Consider the following 25,635-nt stretch of genomic DNA (forward strand, 5'->3'; position numbering starts at 1 on the left):
ATCTAAACATGTTCGGAACTTCAGTTGTCATATTTTTCCTGGTAATATTATCGTTCATTAGCTGTTTAGTAGAAACTGATTATGATAAATATGGTTGTTTTTAGCTTCACAGAAGCTGATTGCAATGAATTATATGTTACTACAGGTGGTCCTGTTTGTTCGAGGCCTACGAGGTTAGCAGCATCTCTTATACTGATTAATTTAATTATAGTTTAATCCAGAAATATATTCTTTATAAGTGTCACAATCCCTTTATTTACTTCCTCTAAACTTCCCACTTTGTTGAATCTGCCAAAGCTCATTCTGAAGGTAAAAAAAAAGAAAAACTAGAAACCATTAATACAGAGGAAATGATTATTATTATTCCATGGGATGTTATGCACAGGGGGTTTGTTGCATTACTCCAAAAAGATTCTCCTATGCTAGTATGGGGCAGATTATATTCTTCAGATAATGGTGTGATATTAACATGCTTTCTTTGGTAGCTATTCCTGCTTATATATTCTTGTAATCTGTTCCGTAAAGCATTGTAAATCTGAAACACATTTTCTTTTTTAAATAAATGAAGGTGAGCTGGTTGATGTTCTTGTCCCTTGTATGGCTGAATCTATTACCGATGGCACATTGGCAAAATTCTTGAAGAGTATGTTGTCCTTATAACAATCTTACAATCATTTTACTCGTTAAAAGAGTTGTTTGGTGTCCTTTTATGTGTTTGGGCTTCTGGACATATATAATAATACATAAAATTCTTGTATGGGAACTCATGCCTGTGATACATTGAGTGCAGAACCTGGTGAAAGTGTAGGGATTGATGAGCCAATTGCTCAATTTGAAACGGATAAGGTACTTCTCATGGCATACTAAACTTTTCAGAGGCATGTGACTGGGACTAAATATTTGTATGATCAGGTGACAATTGACGTCACTAGTCCTGCAGCTGGAGTTATTCAGAAGGTAAACTATCTTATGCAGAAATGTTTGCCGTTGCTAGTACTGTGTGTGTGTGCGCGCCCGCACGGGCATGCGTTGGGGTGGGGGTGTGTTTTTGTTTTTTCTTGATTCCTTTTTGGGAAGAGACAAGCTTCTGAATGGGGCTATTCTGGTGCTTGTATCTATTTGTTGGTAGTTTGTAGCCAAGGAAGGTGACACTGTGGCGCCGGGAGCAAAGATCGCTGAAATTTCTAAATCTGGTGAGGGTGTAACGCATGCCGCTCCATCAGAGAAGGAAAAATCAGATAAGAATGCTCCTCAGCCATCCCCTCCTGTAAAAAAGGACACTGTAGATGAGCAGAAGCCTAAAGCAGAGACAATTGTCAAGGAGAAGACTAAAGCACCTTCTCTTCCTGCTCCTAAAGCCTCGGCTACAGAAGCCGTGCTTCCTCCCAAGGAAAGGGAAAGACGAGTAAGTCTCATGTACTGCATAGAAATTTGTTGAAGTGAAGGTTGTTATTGTTGCTCTAATATTTCAATATTATTGTGATTGCAGGTTCCTATGACAAGGCTTAGAAAACGGGTTGCTACACGTCTGAAAGATTCACAGAACACATTCGCAATGCTAACCACATTTAATGAAGTTGATATGTGAGTTTCTAATTCATCGTCTTCTCATTTAAGTAGGAGTCCAGACTAATCATATATGGCTTTCTGCTGTTTTGTTTCTTTTAGCGTATATTATTACTTAGTGTGCATGATTTGATATTATTTTGATGTCTTGTGTAATGCAGGACTAACTTGATGAAGCTCCGTTCCGATTATAAAGATGCATTTGTGGAAAAACATGGGGTGAAGTTGGGACTTATGTCAGGATTTGTGAAGGTATGCATTGTGTTATGTGATGGATTGGCCTAACATGTACACATGTATGTGTTGGTGATTAACATCATTTTCACATGATCCAGGCTGCCATTAGTGGTCTACAGAATCAGCCTGTTATCAATGCAGTCATAGCTGGGGATGATATCATATATAGAGATTATATAGATATCAGTATTGCTGTTGGTACTCCAAAGGTTTGTCCGTGTCCTTTTAATTTGTTGCGGTGTTGTTTTTAAATTGCATAATATCATTCAAGGATTTTTTGTTTTTTTTTCAATCTTTGGATATTAGAATCTCTTGTTTTGAAGTATCTGATTTTACTTATGGCCATATTATCACACTGTATATGTTTGTTTGGATAATTGGATCATGTAATTGAGTAACCTTCATTTCTTTTTCTCGAGGGCCTTGTTGTTCCAGTTATCCGCAATGCAGAGAAAATGAATTTTGCCGAGGTAGAGAAAACAATTAACACCCTCGCAAAGAAGGCAACTGATGGCACCATATCGATTGACGAGATGGCTGGAGGCTCATTTACAATATCCAACGGCGGTGTCTATGGAAGCCTCTTGAGTACCCCAATCATAAACCCCCCACAGGTACTTTTTTACCCTCTATGGCCACACCTTTCTACTCTCGAAAAATTTAGGGTTCCTTTGAATATATGGGACTTCGTCATCCTCTAATTGTAGTTACTCACTAATTGATCATGAAAAACCAAAATCTGACCCAACTCTTTTTCTCAATCTGCTATCCTTGGCATGCACTCAATAGTGTCCCGTCCAATGGTTGTTGGAGGTAACATTATTCCAAGGCCAATGATGCACATTGCATTGACATACGACCATAGGTTGATCGATGGGAGAGAATCAGTTTTCTTCTTGCGTCGCATCAAGGATGTTGTGGAGGACCCTCAGAGACTTCTCCTTGATATATGATGAAATAGCGTGCCAAACTATTTGATTTTGCTGGAATTGCTTAAATCATGGTGTATTTTGAAACTAACCCAGAATAAATTTGCCTTTTGAGACTGGAATTTTGTACGAGTCTTGTTTGGTTTATACTTTCAGCAAATTCTACAGTTGCGGCACACTGAATTTGCAATGAAAGACCTAATATTTCAGTCATGGGTGCTATATCGTAACTGATGTTGATGTGTTGCATTTCTATCATATTTTTTTGTTTTGAATTTTAGCTGTAAGAGCATGTAAAAGATTGCTCATTCAATAGATATTTCTTTTATTAAAAATTTAATATTTTTGTTTCTTTATCCTTCATGTAGCTTTGTGTGTTTGCTCATTTTTTATTTTTTACTGTTGATTACTCTGTGAAGAGGAATGGTAATTTTGGTGGAAATTAGATATTCAGTGTGTTATCAAACTGATAATAGATTGGTTTTCCACGAGCATAGTGACAAAGTTGGGGTCATGGTTTTAAATCTGATCCAAGGCCGAGATGACTCGTCCAATACGTCTTGGTATCGTCCACCAACAAGACGGATAGACAAGTCAAACGTATTGGATGAGATTTAAAATCTTGATTCATTTTTCTCATTGTTGAATGAAATGACTCAAATGTATCAGACAACTCGTCCAAAACGATTGAGTCTCGTTCATGGACGAGATGAGACGTCAAAATGAGTTTGGGAATAAGCAATCGGCCAGGGAAAAAATTGGGTAAAAGAAACAAAATGACGTAGTTCTCCATTTTTTTTTGAAAAATCACGATTATTACATAGTTCTTTCAATGATTAAAAATACATATTAATATTATGTTTAATATGAAATTTTGTTAAAAAAATATATTTTATAATATAAAAATTCATGATTTTGTTGTGGGAGACGATGCAAAATTGTCTTATCACAAGAGACACATGAAGTACACAGTAAAGAAGGTGAGGATAATATGTTAACAAGGAGATGGAGATCAATTGAGTATCAATCACAATTATCGTTCTAAGAGACCATGCAATATTGTTTTGTCACAAGAGACACATGAACTACACAATAACGAGGGTGAGGATAATATATTAACCGGGATAGATGGAGATAACTTCAATCTCAAGTACCAATGCTGTGGTAGACGGTATCGTATTGTCTTGTCCTGAGAGAGATTGTTTGGATGGTGAGAGAAAGTGAGAGAGACAAATAAGAGTTTTTTTGTTTTAATTTAGCATCAAGGGATTTTAGCAAGAGTTGACGAAGAGAGTACTCCAATCTGTAAATAAATAATTCTTGGTACCTTGTGGACATAGTGACATAGTTCTCCATTTTTTTTTTTTGAAAACTCACGATTATTACATAATTCTTTCAATGACTAAAAATACATTTTAATATTATGTTTAATATGAAATTTTATTAAAAAAAATATATTTTATAATATAAAAATTCATGATTTTTTTGTGGGCGACGATGCAAAATTATCTTATCACAAGAAACACATGAAGTACACAATTTTGCATCCTCTCCCACAACAAAATCATGAATTTTTATATTATAAAATATATTTTTTTAACAAAATTTCATATTAAACATAATATTAAAATGTATTTTTAGTTATTGAAAGAATTATGTACTAATCGTGATTTTTCCAAAAAAAAATGGAGAACTATGTCACTATGTCCACAAGGAACCAACAATTATTTATTTACAGATTAAAGTACTCTCTTCGTCAACTCTTGCTAAAATCCCTTAATGCTAAATTAAAATAAAAAAAAACTCTTATCTGTCTCTTTCACTTTCTCTCACCATCCAAACAATCTCTCTTAGGACAAGACAATACGACACTATCTACCACAGCATTAGTACTTGAGATTGATGTTGTCTCCATCTCTCCCTGTTAACATATTATCCTCACCCTCGTTATTGTGTATTTCATGTGTCTCTTGTGACAAGACAATATTGCATCGTCTCCTACAACGACAATTGTGATTGATACTCAATTGATCTCCATCTCCCTGTTAACGTATTATCCTCACCCTCTTTATTAGGTATTTCATATGTCTCTTGTGACAAGACAATTTTGCATCGTCTCCCACAACGACAATTGTGATTGATACTTAAGTGTGATTGTTATTGTGTATTTCATGTGTCTCTTGTGACAAAACAATATTGCATTGTCTCCTACAACGACAATTGTGATTGATACTTAATTGATCTCCATCTCCCTGTTAACATATTATCCTTACCCTCGTTATTGTGTACTTCATGTGTCTCTTGTGACAAGATAATATTGCATCGTCTCCCACAACGATAATTGTGATTAATGCTCAATTGATCTCCATCCTGAACCTAATTCCTGTTATCTGTTGCTTGTTCACGCTCGTTACTCGTCTTTTGTTCTTCATTACATTTTTTTTCACCGTCGAACTCTCCCTCATTCTTCTCCACCTCCTCTGCATCATGGGCATTTTGTAATTTCGCGTAAAAAAAATTACAACAACAGCTTGGACCTGCCCCACTATAAAATTGGCGAAATTACCGACCAAAAGTCAACGTCACCCAAAATCTTTCGAATTAACTTAATTCAAAATTTAAATTTCACTGTTAATTAAATTTAAACGTCCATGACGTTGACTTTGGTCAACGAATTTTTATCTTGCATTCGGAGGAGAATAACCCAAAAAAGTAAACATAAATCTTTAAGGGTACAAATACCTTAGTTTTTGAATCCCCACTCACCTGCTTAGGACTTTTTTTAGTTCGGGTTCCAGTCCGAGTTTCAGTTACCGAGTCTGGACTCGGCAAATTTCGAATTGGAGCCGAGGAGGACTGACGAAGAGTCGGTGATATTTACGGACTACCGAAAACGGCATTGATCCATCCAAGAATCGCTGGCTGTGATGGTGGTGGTGTCTGTATCGATCCGAAATCAATCGACAATATGGGGTTGGGGTTGGGATTGGGATTGGGATCTTTCATTGAAGATGGTTCGGCCAAGAATCGTTTTTTTTTTTTATTGTTCAAAATTGATTCTTGACGAAGATATGCTTTTCTTTTCAGGTTCCCGCACTCAGAACATAGATCTGCGAAGATCAGTTGATCTTGAGAATCGCGTCTAGTGGTGGTGGTGCTTCGGATACTGAGCATGCGGAATTGATTGAGCAGATCTTCCTCTTCTCCTCGAGGAATCCGTTTCGACATCTCTTCCTCCTCTTCTTGAGGAATCCCTTTCGACATTCTTTTTGAAATCTATGATTTTCTCTTCTCTCCTCATATGAAAATGAGGTTTTTAATTTGTTTCAATTATGGTCAATGTTGATGTTTAACAAGATTCTTGTAAAATCTGAATTGGGTTAATATACCTAGGTTTCTCCCATTTTAATCTTATATTAGATTATGAAATGAATTTTGATTCCATCATTTTGTTGTTTCCTAAAATTTGGTTTTGGATTTCTTTTGATTTTCAAACTTTTTATTAGTTTTTCTGAAATGGCTTTAGGATTTTTTTAAAATTTTGTCGTTTCCTCAATAAGTTTCAGGATTTTTCTAAAATGGATGGTGAAATTTTACTACTATATGATTCTGTTCTGTTTTTTATGATGCTGTAAGTGGAAAACTAGACTCTATTACTAATGTTGTAGCATTGCCTGTTATATATGCTTGAAGTTTTTAAAATAAAACTTAAAAGCTTGCTACATTAGAGGTTCAAACATCAAACCACACTACAAACCTATGTAACTAATTTCAAATACTCCTCTCAGCCTCTATAAACTTCCTTAAAATGGTCCCATATACCTTCTTATATTAAAATAACACCACCACCTTTCCATGCTTAACGTTCAATGGGAACAACAACATACTTCCCATAAGAATAAGAAGCCCTATTCACTTATAGATTAATTTTATTTTAATGGGTTCTCTGACTCTGGTTTCTACAAATCCTATAACGTCAATATCATGGGTAAGAATCATATTTTCCATTTCTCACCAAATTTGTGATCTATTAAGACCTCTGACATTCCATAGAGCTAACTGAGTCAATTTGGAGATGTGATAATTCATAGGAGATTTAGATCCAGAATTTTATTTTTTTTCCCAGATTTTGGCCTAGTTGAGAGCTTGAGGCACTCTTAAGTTGAGAAATTTACTCAAAAGTATTAAAAGTTATTGTTTGGGTATGTCTAGTAGTCCATATATAAACATCTAAATTAGATAGAATTTATCTTTTTCATCTTTTTTTTTAACTAGGCACGCAAGGGGTTTAATTTACCAAGTTAGCTAAGTACATGGTGATTGGATGTGAAGCTTTCGATAACTTATTTCCGTGAGATGGAAATTGGTGATTGGGTGCGACACAAAGGTCTAAACTGACAAGTTTAATCTGAAAAATGTTTTAGAGATTTAGGTGAAAATGGACATCGCATTAGAAACAAATTCTCTAGATGAGGAGAACTAGTTCTCAAATCCTGAATTGACAAACCAGGCAACACAACAAGGATTAAAACTGCTTTTCGAAGAGAAGCAAATCACTTATAATCCAAAGGTCTAAATGCAAAAGTTTAATCTTAATAGTTATAACTACTAAAGATTTAGGTGAAAATGGACAAGGAGGCAACCTATAAGGCGTTTCAAAGCCAACTTCTTGATTTGAAATTGCACCGAAGAAGTCCAAATCATTAACTCTAACACTACTCATTAACATAGAACAAATCCATTTATCCAAGATGTAAACTTGTAAATTGAACAATGCTAACGTCCCATGAGGAAATGTATTATCCAATGAAAATTTATAAAATCAAATTATCATCATCAAAACCCATATTTTTACATTTATGAATCACCAAATTCAATTACGTATCAAATCCCACGAAAATATTTAATTTTTTTTCCAACGAAAAAGTCATGTAAAAACGGTATTTTTTTTTGTCACAAATGAAACAGTTGCATATTTTACTTACCAAAAAAAAAAAATTTGCATTTTTTAATCATCAGAGATGTGCAAGACGCATTTTAAATGCGTTTTTTTCTTCAAAAATTGTTGTTTTTTGTAACTATGGGTGTAATGAGGTCTGCCAATCTACAATAGAAAGGCCCCCTGATATAGTATTCATGAACCAAAGCATTGGGCAATCTGAAGTCTTGCAATTCGTTGGAACACGATATGGACAAAAGCTAAATAAAATAACTCGAACTCCCTGACTTTTATAGACAAAGTATATAGATCTTGTGCTGCCAAACCCCGCATCTCCCGTTTAGTCAAAAAAAGCTGATTTCCCATGCCATGATATTAGAGAGGTGACATCAAGAAGGCCAACTTAATCTTGGTAATATACCAAACTTAGGTAGCAAACAAGAATCTCAAGTCCGCTTCTGTCAATTTCACAAGAGCCTCTGCAGAGCCACCAACAGTCCTATAAAAAAGACGGAAGTGTGCATTAAGATCAGGTTGCATGGGTAGTCGAAAAGTGATTCAAACCACAAACGAAGAAATCAGACTTACCCTTCAAACACTAACTCTTTCTTCTCTTGCAGCTTCAGAATCCTCTCTTCGATAGTATTCTCAATTACAAATCTTATAATTCTAAGAAAATGAGAAATAAATAAAATTACAGTGCCAAAAAAATAACAAAGAATTAGTTACTTTCTAGTTCGGTGGGAACAGAATGGTAAGGGGAGAAAAGATTTACCTGATTGGTTTATACTGTCCTATTCGGTGGATTCTATCCTGGGCTTGCCGCTCCACGGCTGGGTTCCACCAGGGGTCCATCATGAAAACCTAAGCTCGTCCCAAGATAAGAAACCAAATAATCAGAAGTAGCACAAGACCATTTGCTAAGCAAGCTAGTACATTTAAAGACACGACTATGTATAAGACCCTTTTATCTTTCAATCACGGCATGGGTGAAAGACAAATGATACCCATGAAAAAGCCCTAAATGGGTGACACAAGTGTAGTGGGATTAAGCCCAACCAGTCAACAACCTCCACTTAAGTCCCCTAAGCCAAAATCAACCTCATCAGGTGATTGTAACTATCCAATCACCATAATTTTCTTGTCATCGATTTAATCCAAAGATGAATGAAATTCAAGGATCAGTTTTGACCCATTACAGGCATGTATGTTACAAGTATGAAAGAGCCAGTGAGACATCAAGTATTGGAAACAAGCAAATACCCCTACAGGACAAGATAACCCAGTGTCTCAGGGATTTCAAGGGTGTTGGGAAAACACCAAAGGAAGCTGGTTACATTAATTGGAAAATTGAGAGTCAAATCCTTTAATTTTTCACAAATTGGAGCATTTCTTGTAACCCAAAAATTAAAATAAAAGAATAAAATAAAACTGATTGCTCACATGTGATGCGACTGTAAGATTCAGGGCAACACCTCCAGCTTTCAAGCTCATAAGAAAGATTCTGCAATTTGAATCATCGGTGAATCTCTTTATTGCAGCATCTCTAGCCGACATTGTCATACTCCCCACTAATTGGGCACAATCTATGCCAGACTGCAAAAAGTTAAACAGGTTACCATGATAGTTTTTTTGGGTGTGTCTATTACATTAAATCCTGCATTTTTTATTTATTTAAACTTTACCTGTTGTAGAGAGTAATGTATCAAATCCAAGAATGACGTGAACTGGCTAAAAACAATCCCTTTTGCAGAACCATCTCTTTCAATCATGAATCTGATTTCTTCCCTCTGTACAACCATTACATTAAGTACAAGTGCTCAACGAATGAAAGAAAAAAATTGATAAAAAAAAAGAAAGCTATCTTGGGAGCATAGTATTAAATTTCGACATATTTCCACAAAATATACTGAAATATTTCCATTTCCACAAGTTCCGACACGAAATTTAACCAACAATTAATTTTTGTATATTTTTTGGTGGAAATCACCATTCATTTTGTGAAATATTTCGATGAAATAGTGAATTTCGTCCGAAATTATCATTTTTTAGGTATAAAAATGCAATATTTCAGTGGAAATATTTCGATGAATAGTAAATTTTGACCGAAATAAATTCTTTTTTGAAAAAAACTTATAATTGCTTTTAGGAAGAACTTGTAAATTACACGTAGTATTTACTAATAAAAATTGCATAGAACATTCATCCATTAGTATAAATGAATCATGATTAGTTAGTTATATATATTATCTTGTTTTAATGTATTCTAAGCATATTAGTACATTTATATAGCACATATACAATCAACCACGTTTCAATTAGTTGGATACATTAGCAATTTATTCATACTTATTCAAAAAATAAAAGAAATATAATTACACATGAATGCAAGACTCAATAGTTTCTTCATTTTAATGTCTTATATATTAAGTTGGATGTAGTTAATGCAACATTATAATTGTTATTTCCACTGTCACCCTTGCAATACATGTGTGTGTGTGTAGCAAAATGTTGTTGATATTCAATTTCTCACTCTACATGGTAGTTTATTGCATTTTGATGACTTAATGAGTGTGTTTTAATGCGTATTTTATCGTTTCCTCCAGGGTTAATGAACATTTCATCAATATTTCTGCCATTTCCAAAAATTGTATTCATTTCCAGATTCATCAAAATATTTCTATTTCCAGACTAACTGAAATAGACACCGAAATCGAAATTTAATACCTTGCTTACATATTAAGTTGTATTAGTTAATGCAACATTATTATTGTTATTTGAACCGTCAGCCTCTCAATACATATGCATACGTGTAGCAAAATGTTGTTGATATTCAATTTCTCACTCCATATGGTAATTTATTGTATTTTGATGACTTAATGAGTGTGTTTTAATGCTTATTTTATCGTTTCCTACAGGGTTAATGAAAATTTCATCAATATTTCTGCCATTTCCAAAAATTGTATTCATTTCCACATTCATCGAAATATTTTCATTTCCAGACTAACTGAAATAGACACCGAAATCGAAATTAAATACCTTGCTTACATATTAAGTTGTATATAGTTAACGCAACATTATTATTGTTATTTCCACTGTCAGCCGCTCATACATGTGCGTATGTGTAGCAAAATGTTGTTGATATTCAATTTTTCACTCTATATGGTAGTTTATTGTATTTTGATGACTTAATGAGTGTGTTTTAATGCTTATTTTATTGTTTCCTACAGGGTTAATGAAAATGTCATCAATATTTCTGTCATTTCCAAAAATTGTATTCATTTTCACATTCAACGAAATATTTTCATTTCCAGACCAACCGAAACGGACACCGAAATCAAAATTTAATACCTTGCTTACATATTAAGTTGTATGTAGTTAATGCAACAATACTATTGTTATTTCCATTGTCAGCCTCTCAATACATGTGCGTATGTGTAGCAAAATGTTGCTGATATTCAATTTCTCATTCCATATGGTAGTTTATTGTATTTTGACGACTTAATGAGTGTGTTTTAATGCGTATTTTATCGTTTCCTACAGGATTAATGAAACATCAACATATCTGTCATTTCCAAATATTGTATTCATTTCCACATTCATCGAAATATTTCCATTTCCAGACTAACCGAAATCGAAATTTAATACCTTACTCGGGAGATTGGAAAATAAAAATCTAAAGCCAATTATTCAAGTACGAACTCAATGTTTGACAGCCAGGATAAAATAAGCTGAATAGAGAAAAAAGTAAATAGATTGGATGATTATGGTCATCTAAATGGGTTAATTTCTGGGTTCGGTGATCTCCTCGACGGACCCAATCATGAACACTAAACCCAAATTTGCATCTTGCGTACCGCCATGTTGTTCGTAAACTGTCTGGACTGTGTATTGGGTAACTATCTTACAAGATGCAATGCTTTTTGGAAAATCCTTCAATCTTTGTATTGTTGGGTTTCATAAAGTAAGAGGGTAACAGGCTCTTTTGAGAGGAAATTCCATTTTATTAATGTGATATATACCGCTGTGAAGAAAATGATGGTCATAGGTGGCCCATTATGAAGGTTGATTTTTAAAATAGGAGAAAGAAAAGAAATTGGAAAGCCGTGTTGGGTAGTGTTAGAATGAAGACAAGCTTCTCCTTCTTAGCATAAACCATAGAATGGTTTTATTAAGAGCCTGACTAGCCTTACTAAGTTAGTAAGGATTTCACCCTTACTAAGGGTCCGTCCTTGAGCTCACCTAGTGACATAAAAAAAACATGACCCGATGCTTCAGCGTTGTAGAGAACAAAATTCTATGAATTTTGAAAATAAATAAATAAAATAAATCAGCAAAAAGTTATTTCACCATTGAATTTTAATTTTGAAGTTAGGTGGAAGTTCGGTAGCCATTCATTTTCAAAACCTTGTGTCAAGCCCAAAAAAATTGCTTTTTGATTTTTCTTTTAGATCTAAGTTTTTCAATGAAATTTAGAGGGCTGTGGTGTTGGATTGCTAATGTGGTAATCCATTTGAGCAAAACAATCCTTAGTAAGGTTTAAAATCTTTACTAACTTAGTAAGGTAAATGTTTCTTTTATATTAAACTAATTTTTTGTAAGAGCTACTTAAGGTGGCCTGATGGTAGTTGCGATGTGCTTCATGAACATAGATATTCCCAAGGTCTACTCCAGACTGATATAGTCCAAGGATTCCAATGGAGTGGAGATTGAACTTAATTACAAGGTTTTCTTCTCTCTACAAAGTTTTCATGCTGTGCATCAAGTATGGTGATTGACCAAATTTTTCCCAGACTATATTCATGATTTGAGTAGGGACACTTCCATGGTCTTTCCCGCAATGTATTGTCTGTGTCTCATTGCTGAATTGGGATAGTCATACACAGTTCTGTACAGATCTATAAGAAACAGATGGAGATGAGTCTAGGCTAAGTTTTGGCCCTATGGTCACCTGAAAAGATATATTGTACTAAGCAAAAAATCAGCTCTGAAACTTCTAACACTATCAAAAGTTAATTACAAGTTCAAGAATTCTGGGTTGTCCATTTACCATGAACTCTACTTCAATTTTGCATAGTTTAAGAAATTTCAAATTGAACCTATTTTTTTTCCTTAAAAGATGATCTTCGTTGTGAGAAGATCCCCACGAAAAATCATCTTGATGTGGGCCCTAAACACCCCTATGTAAAAAGTTCTATGAAATCCTGATCCAAGAAAAATATAATGTAAAAGAATTCTCTTTCCAATATAAATGTACCTTCCTTTGTTTGTATATTAGTGTTTTGTCAATTAAAAGAAAAGAAGAACAAGAAAAAGAAGAATTCTAAAGGTAACTAAAAGGGAAAATAAATAAAAGGAAATGATTTGAGAGCAGACATACCAATGCATCGATTTTCGTGCTTGTTTGAAAATCTTCAAGAACAATTTTGTTTAATATGCTTGAGCATCTAAAACCCTTAACGTTTGTTTTACTGACTTGGTCCCCTGGATTCATCTTTGTTATAAAATCGGCAGTCAGTGGTTTTGTACATGAGGGACATGAAACATTTCCCAAGGCTGCAGAGTAGTCTACCAAGCAATCCTTACAGAAGACGTGCTCACAAATGGTAACCTGCAATGAGGGAAACTTCCAGTAAAAAGCCAAAGAGACCAAGGATTAACTGTATATATAAGATCTAACAATGATACCCCACCACTGGATCTTCTGCCGGGTCATGACAAATTTCACACTCATGTTCATTATTGGTAATGCTTCCACTCTTTAGTGGAGTTTTAGAATAGATCACAAGGTACGGATGATCTACTGCCTGTGCAATTACAGAAAACAGATCAATCAGATTCATAGAAGCGAATTGCTAAAGGACAACAAAATAATTAAAATCGGGCTTCAATCATGTTATAAGGTAGAAAACAACAGAAAATAGGTTTCGGGTAAAAAAAGAACCAAACAAAAAACATTTGGTGGGGATCAGATCAACTCAACTGCATAAATACCTCCATTTTTTTTAATACAAATCTTAAAAACCAAGGGAAATCGATTTATTACACCGAAAACCATTGAAGTTTTACAGATAATTGAGTCCAAGTGATTCAATGGCCTATTCCTTTTCACATTTTTTTAGAGAAAATTTTCCATTGTGTCACTATGACCAATTCCTTTCTAAATTGTCAAAATCCAGTATTATTCAGACTGGCTCACCTACATGTAACAAGATGATTTATTTTCGAAGAAGCATTGAGCTTGCTTTTGCTTACTTTACAATTTTTTAAACAGGTTAAAGTGAATTATTTTAGTTGGGGGGGGGGGGGGGGGGGGGGATGACTACCAAGACTCAACTAAACCATGGTCCTCATCAAATGCCAGTCAAATCTCTACCTCTAAACCTTCCCAATGTACAAAAGCCAATGAGAAATAAATGGTTTAAGAGATGGCACATTTAAACAGAATATCATGATGTCATAATCTATGTTTAAGAAAGACTAGTCATCCACCTGCCGTAATCGAGTGAGGAGATCAAATATGTGAGCGTAATTACTCATCAAGGTTCCAGCTTCAACATATCTGCAAACAACAAAGCATATCACATACAGCCATGTCCTAGAAATGCTTGGACATAATACTTGAATCAATCCCACAAAATGAAATAATTTGTAAAGCAATATGAACCCTAATAAATTAGGAATAGTCCTTGCGAATTTTTAGCAATGAAAACACTAAAGAGATTCCAAATTTTTTTTTACTACATGATAAAACACGTTAAGGGGAGAAAATTCAAATATTTATTCATTAAAATATAAAAAATAAAATACTAATGAAAAAGATATCTGTGTGATCTTTGAGAAAAATTTAAAAAGATGGTATAATCTGCTGACATAATTGAAAATCTTAAAATACTATGAGAGATGGGAGAATGTTGAAATTAACATTGTCAGAGAAACTATTGAAATTTTAGTAGCAGAAGTGGGAGAGGAGGAGAAGCTAGGTGCTCAAGATATCAGGGTAGTGATAACAGCTAGGCAGCATCAACATAATCATATAAAATATTTAAAATGTGTTGGTTTAGTAGAATATAAACTTTGTTATTTGCTAATTGTATGAATAAAAAAATTAAATTTACAAAATACAGAGTTTAAAAGCTAAATAATAAATTTATTGCTTTAAAGTGGACTAATAAAATTTATGATTGCAACAGCTTTGTGTGGAATGTTTTCATGATCTAGGGAGAGTGAGGAGCAGAAGCAAGAGCAGCATCTTCGGTAGAAAGAGCCCCCTTGCACGAACTGACTTTTGGAGCTAGACGAACTTTCAACTGTATGAACCAACTTTTGGGGCCAAAGATGAATTAAAATAATACATGCTTAAGCTTAATGAATTTAGAAAATCAACTGGCATACCAAATGTGTAGACAAAAATTAACACTTATGACAAACTATGCAATATGAAAACAATTTAACATCCACATTAAAAGTCTGGTGGTACTAAAAACAATTCTTATGGAAGCACATAAGCAATTGGAAAGTCATAGCTGAAAGAAGATCAGTACATAAAGAATCATAGAAGTTGTAAACTACAAAAAATAAGATTGGTACATAAAGAATCATAGAAGACAAAGATGTTTTCTATATGGAAATTAAAAATAATAGGAGGAGAGGAGCATGAGTGATGCACGTATTAAATTGCAACTGGCTTTCATTATATAATGATTCATAATAATCTTCTTCTTTGTCATCCAGAGTATCCCGCCTCAAGGTAACCTAGTAAAAAACACCAAAATAAAAAAAGAAGTCAAAGAATAACTGGCTAACAAATATGTTCATCCATCTCAGAAAGAAAAAAAAAAGAGAGAAATTAGAAACAGAACTTACAATTCTAGGTGGAAGGGCAAGGTCCGCAGCCCTTCCTTTCTTAGTGCGCCTTAGCACAATGCTTTTCAGGAGTTTGTTTTTTAGTAAAATCATGGCTCGTCTTCCCTGATTGGTGTTCCCAGAAGATTGTATTGGAGTAGCCACATACTAAAATGGAGAGAATTGTTTAAGGCATAAAAATATAACTTCAGTATGCATCCTCCCCATAAAAAAATTGATCTCAAGGAAAAAAATAAACATGATTCGAACACAAAGCTCAATTTGTGGTGTTTTTCAAGGGCTGATTCCACCTGACCCGCCCGAAAGAAAAAGAAAAATGAAAAAAAATAATAGTACTGTATTGTAGAACTCACTTTGTTCCACCAGCAAAAATGCCTCACAGATTTATGAGGACAGCTTGGACACTCCATTGTGGAACTGCAGTAATGGAGATTGAAAAGTATAATAACAAAAGGAGAAAAGTAATAAAGACGCCAACAAGGTTATTAGTGTAATTCAGAGAACAAGAAAGCACATACAAAAATGTAAGTTAAAACATGAATTGATTAAAGCGACTAAAGCTAATAGCTACAATTCCTCCAAGATCCTTAGCTATTATGTACAAAACATAGTAGAGGTCTACCAAGTGATGGTAATGACGAGGAAACTCTAAACAGAAAGGAGGAGGATGAGAAGCCATCCTAGGAGAGGAAACATGTGACAAGAAGACGCTATTCAGATTGCTAACAACTCGATCTTTAATGACCTCAAACTTGTGCAAGTGGACAGGCACTTCACTAGCAAAAAGTCTGTCCTCAAAGGGCGTTGCAAGAGGCTCACATCGCTACAGGTTGTTCTGTTCCAGGGTCCACAACTAGGGCAGTTAAGAATTTCCTTGCTGGGCCCCAAAAACTGTTGATAGCTTCAAAGAAGAAAAGAGACATTGGGGCCTAAAGTCAAATAGCCAGTTATTGAGTATGTTTAAATTTTTCTTGTGATGGTTTTGCAAGTCTAACACTGTGGCCACCCATAAGGATGCATGACAACAATTGAGCTGATTTGGAGGTGTGAAATGATTTTATTCATTTACATTTGAAGTCCACTACACTCAAGTCGACTGAAAAACTAATGGCAGAAGCTTGAGAATAAGCATACAACAATCATAAAGAACCATAGAATACTTACCTGTAATCAAGTGATTTGCAATCACAGTCCCTACAGAAGTAATATGAGTAAGGGGTTATCCGCAGGAAACGAACCTGTGCAAATAAATGCAGCAACTACATCAGCATTAAAAGTACAATTTATAGAAGAATTGTTAGCCAAATAAATTTTACAATAAACTAACCAATGAATAAAGTTCTCCAACACGATTCTGAAGGGGAGTACCACTTAAAGCCCATTTATATGAAGATTCTAAAGCAAGAACGGCTCTCGCAGTATTACTGCGTCTATCTTTTATAAAATGGGCCTACATCAACCAAAAACAGTGAGCATTAGTTATTTTAAATAGAAATTGATAACAAGAGCATGATACAGTGAAATATTATAAAAATTCACCGACACCGTATTATTGTTTGAGAACGAGTGTCAATAAGCCAGTGGGCAGAAAGAAATATCCAATATATTTCACAAGCAAGGTATTAAATTTCGATTTCGATGTCTATTTCAGTTAGTCTGGAAATGGAAATATTTTGATGAATGTGGAAATGAATACATTTTTTGGAAATGACAGAAATATTGATGAAATTTTCATTAACCCTATAGGAAACAATAAAATAGATATTAAAACACACTCATTAAGTCATCAAAATACAATAAACTATCATATGGAGTGAGAAATTGAATATCAACAACATTTTGCTACACATACGCACATGTATTGAGAGGCTGACAGTGGAAATAACAATAATAATGTTGCATTAACTACATACAACTTACTATGTAAGACAATAAAATGAAGAAACTACTAAGTTTGCATTCATGTGTAATTATATTTTTTTTATTTTTTGAATAAGTACGAATAAATTGCTAATGTATGCAGCAAATTGAACCATGGTTGATCGTATGCATGCTTATATAAACGTACTAATATGCTTAGAATGGATTAAAATAAGATGATATATATAACTAATCAACCATAATTCATTTATACTAATGGATGAATGTTTTATGAAATTTTTATTAGTAAATACTATATGTAATTTACAAGTTCTTCCTAAAAGCAATTATAAGTTTTTTCAAAAAAGGAAACGCTTGAATCAAAATTTACTATTCATCAAAACATTTCCGCTGAAATATTGCATTTTTATACCTAAAAAATGATAATTTCAGCCGAAATTCACTATTCATCGAAATATTTCACAACATGAATAGTGATTACCACCAAAATATATACAAAAAGAAATTGTCGGTCAAATTTCGTGTCAGAACTTTTGGAAATTGAAATATTTCGGTATATTTCGTGGAAATATGTCAATATTTAATATTAGATTCACAAGTTACTCTATAAACCATTTTACTAGAAATTGATAGGATGATAGGAGAAACATAGATTTATTCCTTTTATAAAGCATAAGATTATAATGGAGAAACATTTCTCAGATAAAGATTCTCCTTGGCCTGAAAGAAATCTCTGATCCTGACCAATTTTTATCTTTTTTAAATATATATGTTAATCAAATTTTTATCCATAAAAAATGTTATTGAGAAGGTAATAAATAGATCCAAATATTGGTTCTTATGTATGATAAAACAAAGCATCTGGTTCTCTGTATTTGATCTTTTCACATAATGCAAAATTTAACATCATGTATTTTTGAGTGTGGTACATCCGAACCCAATCTCATGGAAGGTTAGGACTCTATCCATACATGTATATATATATATAATGCAAAGCATCCCAAATCCCTTTTGGGATGGGGCTAGTCCCTGCGGTGGCACAACCAGATGCCATGGAAGTTTCCAACGTGCAACAGTAACTCTGGAGGCCACCCAACTTCAAACAAGGGGGCAAATTCCCATCGCTAGTTTTAACACTGAGCCAACCCCCTGGGGGTTCTCACTACAGTCTAGTCTAAGACAAGCAAAGAGTGGCATTTCATCGTTTATAACTATTAATAGTTTTCCTAGTTATCACTGCCGAAGCTTTTTAATAAAAAGAAACCACAAGAAGGCGGGACAAGGTACAACTGCAGACGCACACACGTGCACAAAACTCCAATATGGGACAATAAAATAATAAGTTGGTTCGTGCAAACAAACCTCATCCAAAATAATGCGTTCCCACTTCACAGAGTGCAAAACTGAATTTCTTGTGAGTGAGCCTTGGTCTTTACTTCCCGGACTCTCCTTGGAAGAACCAATCCCAGGTTCCTTTTCTTCATTCTTAGACTTCTTGTCAGATCCCTTCTCTTTACTACCCTTTAATTCATTGGTCTCCACTTCTAGGGTAGGAGATTTTGTTTTGGAGTTAGAAGACTTAAATCCATGTTTCCCCTTTTTTCTCACTTGCTTAGATTGCTTATCCGTTCTAACAGCATCAGGACCACAGAAATATCGTAGATGGAAAGTCATCTTGTTAGGATGATACAATTTTCCACACCAAACACACTTCTCCTTCGGAGGCATCACGTTCTTCCTGTATTCCGCCTCAATAGTCGAATAAGTAGTCAAGATAAAATCATAACTCGAAAACTCAGTAAGATTCTTCCTTCTATTGGTCCCATGATAGACAAGCACTCTCGTACTCCCTTTAGGGGTGAACCGAGCAATCTCATTCACCCACTGAAGAACAGCAACTACCGGGCAAATAACTAGTGTACACTTAACTTCGGGCAAACCATTGGAGGAATTAAGATATGGTGAATACCCATCATAACCACTAGACCCACAACCTGTTTGACGAATGGCCCGTTTGGCGAGAACAAGCGCAATTGCTTGTATAGTCTTCCCCATCCCCATCTCATCTGCAAGAATTCCACCTTTACTCACCGATTCCTCTTGCTTTAAAGCCCAAGCTAACCATTCCTTCTGGTACCTCAGTAGAGGCAAGAGCAAGTCCAAAGGTGCCTCAGCGGTTTCCACGACTTCTTCATCCAGATGATTAAAATCAATATCTTCCATTTCGTTCGCATCAACCCATTTCTCATTCTCATCTTCCAGAATCTCCCACATTAACAACGGCCTATTCTCCCCTTTTCTTCCTCTCTTCTTCATCTTACTCTTCCTCAATCCGCTACTCACACCGATAATACCAACACCAGATTTTTCGAGATCGTCAAGAGGTATGCCGGAGTCTTCTTTCTCCCTCTCTTCACCCTTTCTTTTCTTTTTACCTTTTGTTCCCCCTTTCTTTCCTCTTTTCCTATTTGATACCGTTTTCTTCAGTTCCACTTTGGGACGAAGAAATTTGGAATAATCAAAATTGTTGGTATCAGAATCAAAACCACTGGAAACAGAAACTGAGTCACTGAACTCAAAATCAGAACTGAATTCATACTCCGAGTCACTAACTTCAATCACAGCCTTCCCTTTACCATCACAGTCCGATTGCCCACCCTCTTTCTTCTTTTCCTCTCTTCGATTCGGTTCATCATTTATACGCAAAGAAGAAAAACCTGCATTTACTGTCGCTCACATCGATCACAAGTTTTCAGCTTTTTTGCAAATCTACAACAAACAATAAACAAAATTAACAAAAAAAAATGAGTTACCTTCATCGTCATTACTTGAATCGAAATCAGACAGCATGGCATCAACTTCATCATCGGATTCATCTTTGGTCTGGTACTTCTTTTCTACTCGAAGATCAATGAAAAATTCAGTAAAAATTGGGGGAAAAACGATAGAATCAGATAAGAAAGAAAATTTTGCTATTAGATTATAAAAAAAACAAAGAAAGCTTCGAAATTTACCTCTAGTGGAGCGTTTTGGAGGTTTACGTTGATAACGAGGCTTCATAGCTGATCGAACAGATGGAATTAGGGTTAGGGTTTTGGTGTGTTTAGAGGTTTTTAAAGGCGTTTTAATGGCAGAGAGAAAGGGTTTCAGGCCTGAAGGGGACGATCCAAGTGTTGATATTTGCTAGAGAGCAGTTTTTGAGTCGTACAAAGAATACGTACAGCGGGAAAGTCACTTTATAATAAGATTAAGAGATGTTAGAGTCCTCATCCCTATGTTAGATTTGTAAATCTCGAGGATATTTCTAATATTATTATTGGACCTTCTAGAAATTTGATTTACAAGTTTTGGATTGGGTTTTCAATTGGGCCAAGTAGCCCATCATTTCTCACCAGTCCAAAAAGCTAGCTAACTCGGCCAGTCCATCACATAAAATTTTTTTTTTTTTAAATTGGGCCTTAGGGCTATTTTTAAGCCTATTAAATCTTGGTCATGTTAGGGCTTACCAAATTGTTGCCTGATTGATAAAATCAAACCATTGACCTAATGTCTTGGTGGTTACGATCATGTGCTTTTATTTTTCATGAATCGTCCGATTGTCGTGACGTAATGAGAAAAAAAAATGAGTATTATTGATTGAAATTCACATTAAATAATTTTATTTTTTTCAATTATACGAGTATTTTTTAATACTACCATTAGTGTATTTAAATAATCTATCTATAATAAGATAATAGCCATGAGAGCAACTCCAACTGAGCTGCAAAACTCTGATTTTTAGAGATGAAGTCCCCGAAGCAAGCTCCGACCGGGCTTCATTTTGAAGCCATTGTTTACAGCTATATATTTAGAGCCCCACAATTTTTTGAAACCCCGAGCTCCATCACCGTTCATCCTTTATTTAAATACCAATTTCATCATTTCTTTTTTTAATAAATTTCATTTTTACCCTTATTTTTTCATGTAATATATTTTGAATACCACTTGTGTCCTTTACTAATTTTAAATTATTTTCCTTTCATTATTTTAAAAATCAAACCAAACCAATTAATCGATCAAGCTTGATGGAAATTTGTACTAAATTATATTATATAGTTTGTGAACCGTCAATTTTTTTATATTTCAAATTGAAATAAATGAAGGTAATTTAGCAAAACAATGTACTTTTTATTTTAATTGGATTGTAAAATGAGTAAAAGTTGGGGTGCTAATAACAACTCTTTATTCTTTTTTATGTATAAGCGAATAGTATTTTAAAGCCTTGAATAGTGATTTGGAGCCCGAGATGATTGGATTGTTGTGGTTTGTGAAGCTAGATATTACTGGTTCGCAAGGGGGTACTGTGAATCAAGCCACACCTTTACGATGGTCGAGTTTTTCTTCGAGTAGTGAAATTGGTGTAATTCGTGGACGTATCTCAATCTAAAGGGAACCACGTAAAATCTCTATGATTTCTTTGTGTTATTGCATCTTTTTTAGTTTTTTCAATCTGTTTTCTTGTTTCAATTGTGCTAATTTTCTTAACATGAAGTTCAAAAGTGGTCTGGAAGCTTAAAAACGAAGAAGATGCCATTTTGAAACCCAAGGTTGGAGTTGCTTGAGAAAATAGATTTCCTTTGAAAACATTTTCTATTGTTCGATTGCACCTTGGAAAATTCAAAAAGATAAGTGAATTATGAGAAAATAAAATTAGGAATTTTGGGCTGAAGTGGAGTTGAAGAATATTTTATGGACAAAACCTTTTCCAAAATGCACAATTATAAATCTTAATTTTTTTTTTAATTTTTTTTATAAGAAAAATATCCTTTACCATTCTCAATAACTTGTATTTTTTTTTTATATTATTGGTAAACTTATTTTTGTTGAGATCAGTATCTCTTGATGGCAGGAATTGAATCCAAGTCTTTGCTAACTAAAGCTAGTTGGCACCTTAGTAGTAATAAGTATTCTCAAATCTTTTCTTGGCAATTTGTGAGTAAATGTCCATATGCCCATAAGTCATTAAAGCATGAGTGTGTGTTACCATAGATCTGGTATTCTGCTCATATATCAGATATGAGTTGAATGTCATTATGGGTCTTCAAAATGGGTAAATTTGGTTGCAACCTAAATGGATATTATATGGATCAAGATTGGCACATTGGATTAGGTCTATCAAGTATAGAGACAGAGATGTTTCTTTATTATAGTTGGGTTCAATTATCATGAAAGAGAAATGTGGGTTTGTTTCATTAGAGCTTTGAAGTCCATCAATTAAAGGTGTCTGAATTTTGAACATTAGAAGTTTGAAGGATTGGGGAATTATTGTCAAAAAGGGAATCCACAACTACATATAATTCACAAACACAAATGCTGGTTACAAAGCTACAAAGAAAGAGATTGTTGTTACTTCAATTTGAAAACATATTAAAATGAGACAAACTTTAGTGTCTACCACCACCACCACCACCTCCCACGCCAGTGCCAATGCCGGTGCCGGTGCCAGTACCGGTGCCAGCTCCTGCGCCTACACCGACACCAACGCCAATACCTATGCCAATGCCTATGCCTCCACCAACTCCACGTCCACCACCTAAACCTCCACCACTACCCGCACCACCACCACCACCTAAGCCTGCGCCGCCACCACCACCGCCTAAGCCTCCACCGCCTGCTACACCACCATTACCACCTGCACCCACACCTGCACCAAAACCACTACCTTGACCTGACCCACCACCAGCACCACCCCCACCACCTCCTCCTCCTCCTCCACCACCACCACCACCTCCAGCACCTAAACCGCCACCCACACCGAATCCACCACCTTGGCCAGACCCTCCACCATTACCACCCCCACCTCCACCCCCACCACCACCTCCAACACCACCACCAGCACCACCGGTTCCTACACCTGCACCAAACCCACTACCATGACCTGACCCTCCACCAACACCTCCTCCACCACCACCACCAAAACCACCCCCACCTCCAACACCTCCTCCTCCTGCACCACCACCAACACCAGCTCCAAATCCTCCACCTTGGCCTGACCCACCACCAGTACCACCTCCACCTCCAGCACCACCACCTCCTCCTGCACCACCACCAGCACTACCACCAACACCACCACCAGCTCCAAATCCTCCACCTTGGCCTGACCCACCACCAGTACCACCTCCACCTCCAGCACCACCACCTCCTCCTGCACCACCACCAGCACTACCACCAACACCACCACCAGCTCCAAATCCTCCACCTTGACCTGACCCACCTCCAGTACCACCTCCACCTCCACCTCCAGCACCACCACCTCCTCCTGCACCACCACCAGCACTACCACCAACACCACCACCAGCTCCAAATCCTCCACCTTGACCTGACCCACCACCAGTACCACCTCCACCTCCAGCACCACCACCTCCTCCTGCACCACCACCAGCACCACCACCTACACCACCACCAGCTCCAAATCCTCCACCTTGACCTGACCCACCACCAGTACCACCTCCACCTCCAGCACCACCACCTCCTCCTGCACCACCACCAGCACCACCACCTACACCACCACCAGCACCAAACCCTCCACCACTCCCAGCTCCACCACCATTACCTCCACCACCTCCCCCACCAAACCCTCCACCACCTCCTACTCCACCGCCTCGGTCTCGACCATAACGACCACGTCTACAGCCCCGCCAAGATCTAAACCGACAATCATCACGACCAAATCCCCCACCATAACGGTTCTCATCAACCTTATCATCCCCTCTACTAATTGCACTCAAATTACAAACAATGCTCAATAGAAGAAACAACACAGTCAACAATTTCACAGAGACACCCATTTCTTAATTTTCTAAAAGCTAAAGTGGATTCTTACTTCACTTGCCTACTGTGCTTCCACTCTCCAACCTCTCCTCCTTATATAACCAATCACTCATCACCCATGTAAGCATTTAAGGGTGTCAGTTCAAGAACCGCGTTTGAACAGTTGAGAGAATGGCGGGAACACTTAAAGAAGATATCTAAGTCAACGAGCTGACTTTTATCTGGTCAACCTCTAGTAATCCATCCAACTCAAAGTGATCATGGAAGATTACACTGATATCAAAGCTAATATTGCCAGGCCTATTAAACGCACTATAAGAAAATAATAAAGTTTCAAATGTCAAAATTGCACCTGCACATATAAAAAATGTGCCTGAGTAAATCAAACTTCTAAAATATAAGCCTTATATGGATATGGTGGAGTGGATCTGGACGACTGAGTGCTGTATATGGAGTAATGGTCCTATCTACCCATCCAGATAATATAGTTTCATTGGGAAATAGATTTATATAGGGCTGCAACTTGGGAGGAGGGCTGGCCGAGCTAACCTGATTGGTGGGCAATTGTTGGCCGATTTGAGCTCGAGTTAAGGGTTCAGGTGACTCAACTCAACCCAACCCCGAGACTACCTATATGTAAATATTTATATTAATTATATATTTATATTTATTTTTTTAAGTATGCTTTAATTATTTAAGCAAAGCAAAATAATAGGTTTGTTCAACGAGCCCAACCTGTCCAAAATTATTTAACACGAGCTCAACTTGATCTTAGAAGCTCAAGTTTGGGCTAATGAACTTAGACTCAATGCTCAATCGATTTGATGGCTCTATATGCAACTTGAGTTGAGACTAGGTTTAACATCCAACCTTCCCAACCCGCACAAGTTGCAACCTTAGTTTTATTTGTAAAAGAATGTTTAATAGATCAAATTGTCATTTTTTTTTTTCTTGAGTCGTAATTTTTCTGATGCCCCCTCTGACATATGTTCCTTGATGTGGCATGGTCTAGAACCATAGATTTTCTCGGGATACACAATCACATATCCCCATAAACATGTGCAATTGTGTATCCCAAGAAAAAAATCTATGATTTTGGCACATGCCACGTATGTCGGTGGGGGGCGTCAGAACATCATTATTCTTTGTTCTTTGCATTATTATAAGCGAATATAGAGAAGAAATATCTATTACCACGATTTAAAGTTTCAATTTCCAACTATTTTTACCTATACTCAAAACAAAATATTAAATCCAAAATATTGAATGCTTCATAAATGTTTCAGTTTGTCTCAATATGACGGAGAATATTTTGATCAAGAGAGTCTCAAATTTTCTCTCAACCGTAACATTGCCACTAGATGGGATTTAAACCTTGTGTATTAGAATTTACATGAGAAAATAAAG

At 35.8% G+C, this 25,635-nt stretch overlaps 3 protein-coding genes and 2 long non-coding RNA genes across 6 annotated transcripts; 3 read left to right on the forward strand and 2 right to left on the reverse strand.

Moving 5' to 3' along the window:
• On the forward strand, positions 1-459 carry LOC147387207 (uncharacterized). Its single transcript, XR_015171335.1, has 3 exons — positions 1-41; positions 146-173; positions 386-459. It is a non-coding gene; the product is annotated as an uncharacterized LOC147387207 (long non-coding RNA).
• Positions 460-756: 297 nt separating this feature from the next.
• On the forward strand, positions 757-3,007 carry LOC147387208 (dihydrolipoyllysine-residue succinyltransferase component of 2-oxoglutarate dehydrogenase complex 2, mitochondrial-like). Its single transcript, XM_086421511.1, has 8 exons — positions 757-846; positions 913-957; positions 1,130-1,405; positions 1,490-1,584; positions 1,728-1,818; positions 1,902-2,012; positions 2,223-2,412; positions 2,560-3,007. Exons 1-8 carry the CDS (start codon positions 757-759, stop codon positions 2,754-2,756), a joined length of 1,095 nt encoding a protein of 364 aa, XP_086277637.1. The 3' UTR covers positions 2,757-3,007.
• Positions 3,008-5,349: 2,342 nt separating this feature from the next.
• Positions 5,350-6,179, forward strand: LOC147387209 (uncharacterized). Its single transcript, XR_015171479.1, has 2 exons — positions 5,350-5,705; positions 5,820-6,179. It is a non-coding gene; the product is annotated as an uncharacterized LOC147387209 (long non-coding RNA).
• A 1,575-nt stretch (positions 6,180-7,754) lies between these two features.
• LOC147387210 (Helicase protein with RING/U-box domain-containing protein) lies at positions 7,755-20,633 on the reverse strand. 2 transcript variants are annotated; one of them, XM_086420329.1, is made up of 16 exons: positions 20,433-20,633; positions 20,232-20,315; positions 18,781-20,135; positions 16,865-16,987; positions 16,702-16,775; positions 15,891-15,954; positions 15,538-15,684; positions 15,341-15,426; positions 14,164-14,233; positions 13,365-13,478; positions 13,052-13,282; positions 9,357-9,461; positions 9,115-9,267; positions 8,447-8,535; positions 8,260-8,340; positions 7,755-8,170 (listed from the first exon to the last, which is right to left on the reverse strand). In XM_086420329.1, exons 1-16 carry the CDS (start codon positions 20,476-20,478, stop codon positions 8,098-8,100), a joined length of 2,895 nt encoding a protein of 964 aa, XP_086276455.1. In that variant the 5' UTR covers positions 20,479-20,633; the 3' UTR covers positions 7,755-8,097. The 2 variants fall into 2 exon arrangements, with proteins under 2 accessions (XP_086276455.1, XP_086276454.1); XM_086420328.1 differs by having other exon boundaries at positions 18,781-20,144.
• Positions 20,634-22,646: 2,013 nt separating this feature from the next.
• On the reverse strand, positions 22,647-24,568 carry LOC147387211 (uncharacterized). Its single transcript, XM_086421402.1, has 2 exons — positions 23,147-24,568; positions 22,647-22,966 (listed from the first exon to the last, which is right to left on the reverse strand). Exons 1-2 carry the CDS (start codon positions 24,243-24,245, stop codon positions 22,842-22,844), a joined length of 1,224 nt encoding a protein of 407 aa, XP_086277528.1. The 5' UTR covers positions 24,246-24,568; the 3' UTR covers positions 22,647-22,841.
• Positions 24,569-25,635: the final 1,067 nt, after the last annotated feature.

Source organism: Akebia trifoliata, chromosome 13 (assembly GCF_017979445.1).
Source record: "Akebia trifoliata isolate Shusen 1 chromosome 13, ASM1797944v1, whole genome shotgun sequence".
Taxonomy (NCBI): Eukaryota; Viridiplantae; Streptophyta; class Magnoliopsida; order Ranunculales; family Lardizabalaceae; genus Akebia; species Akebia trifoliata.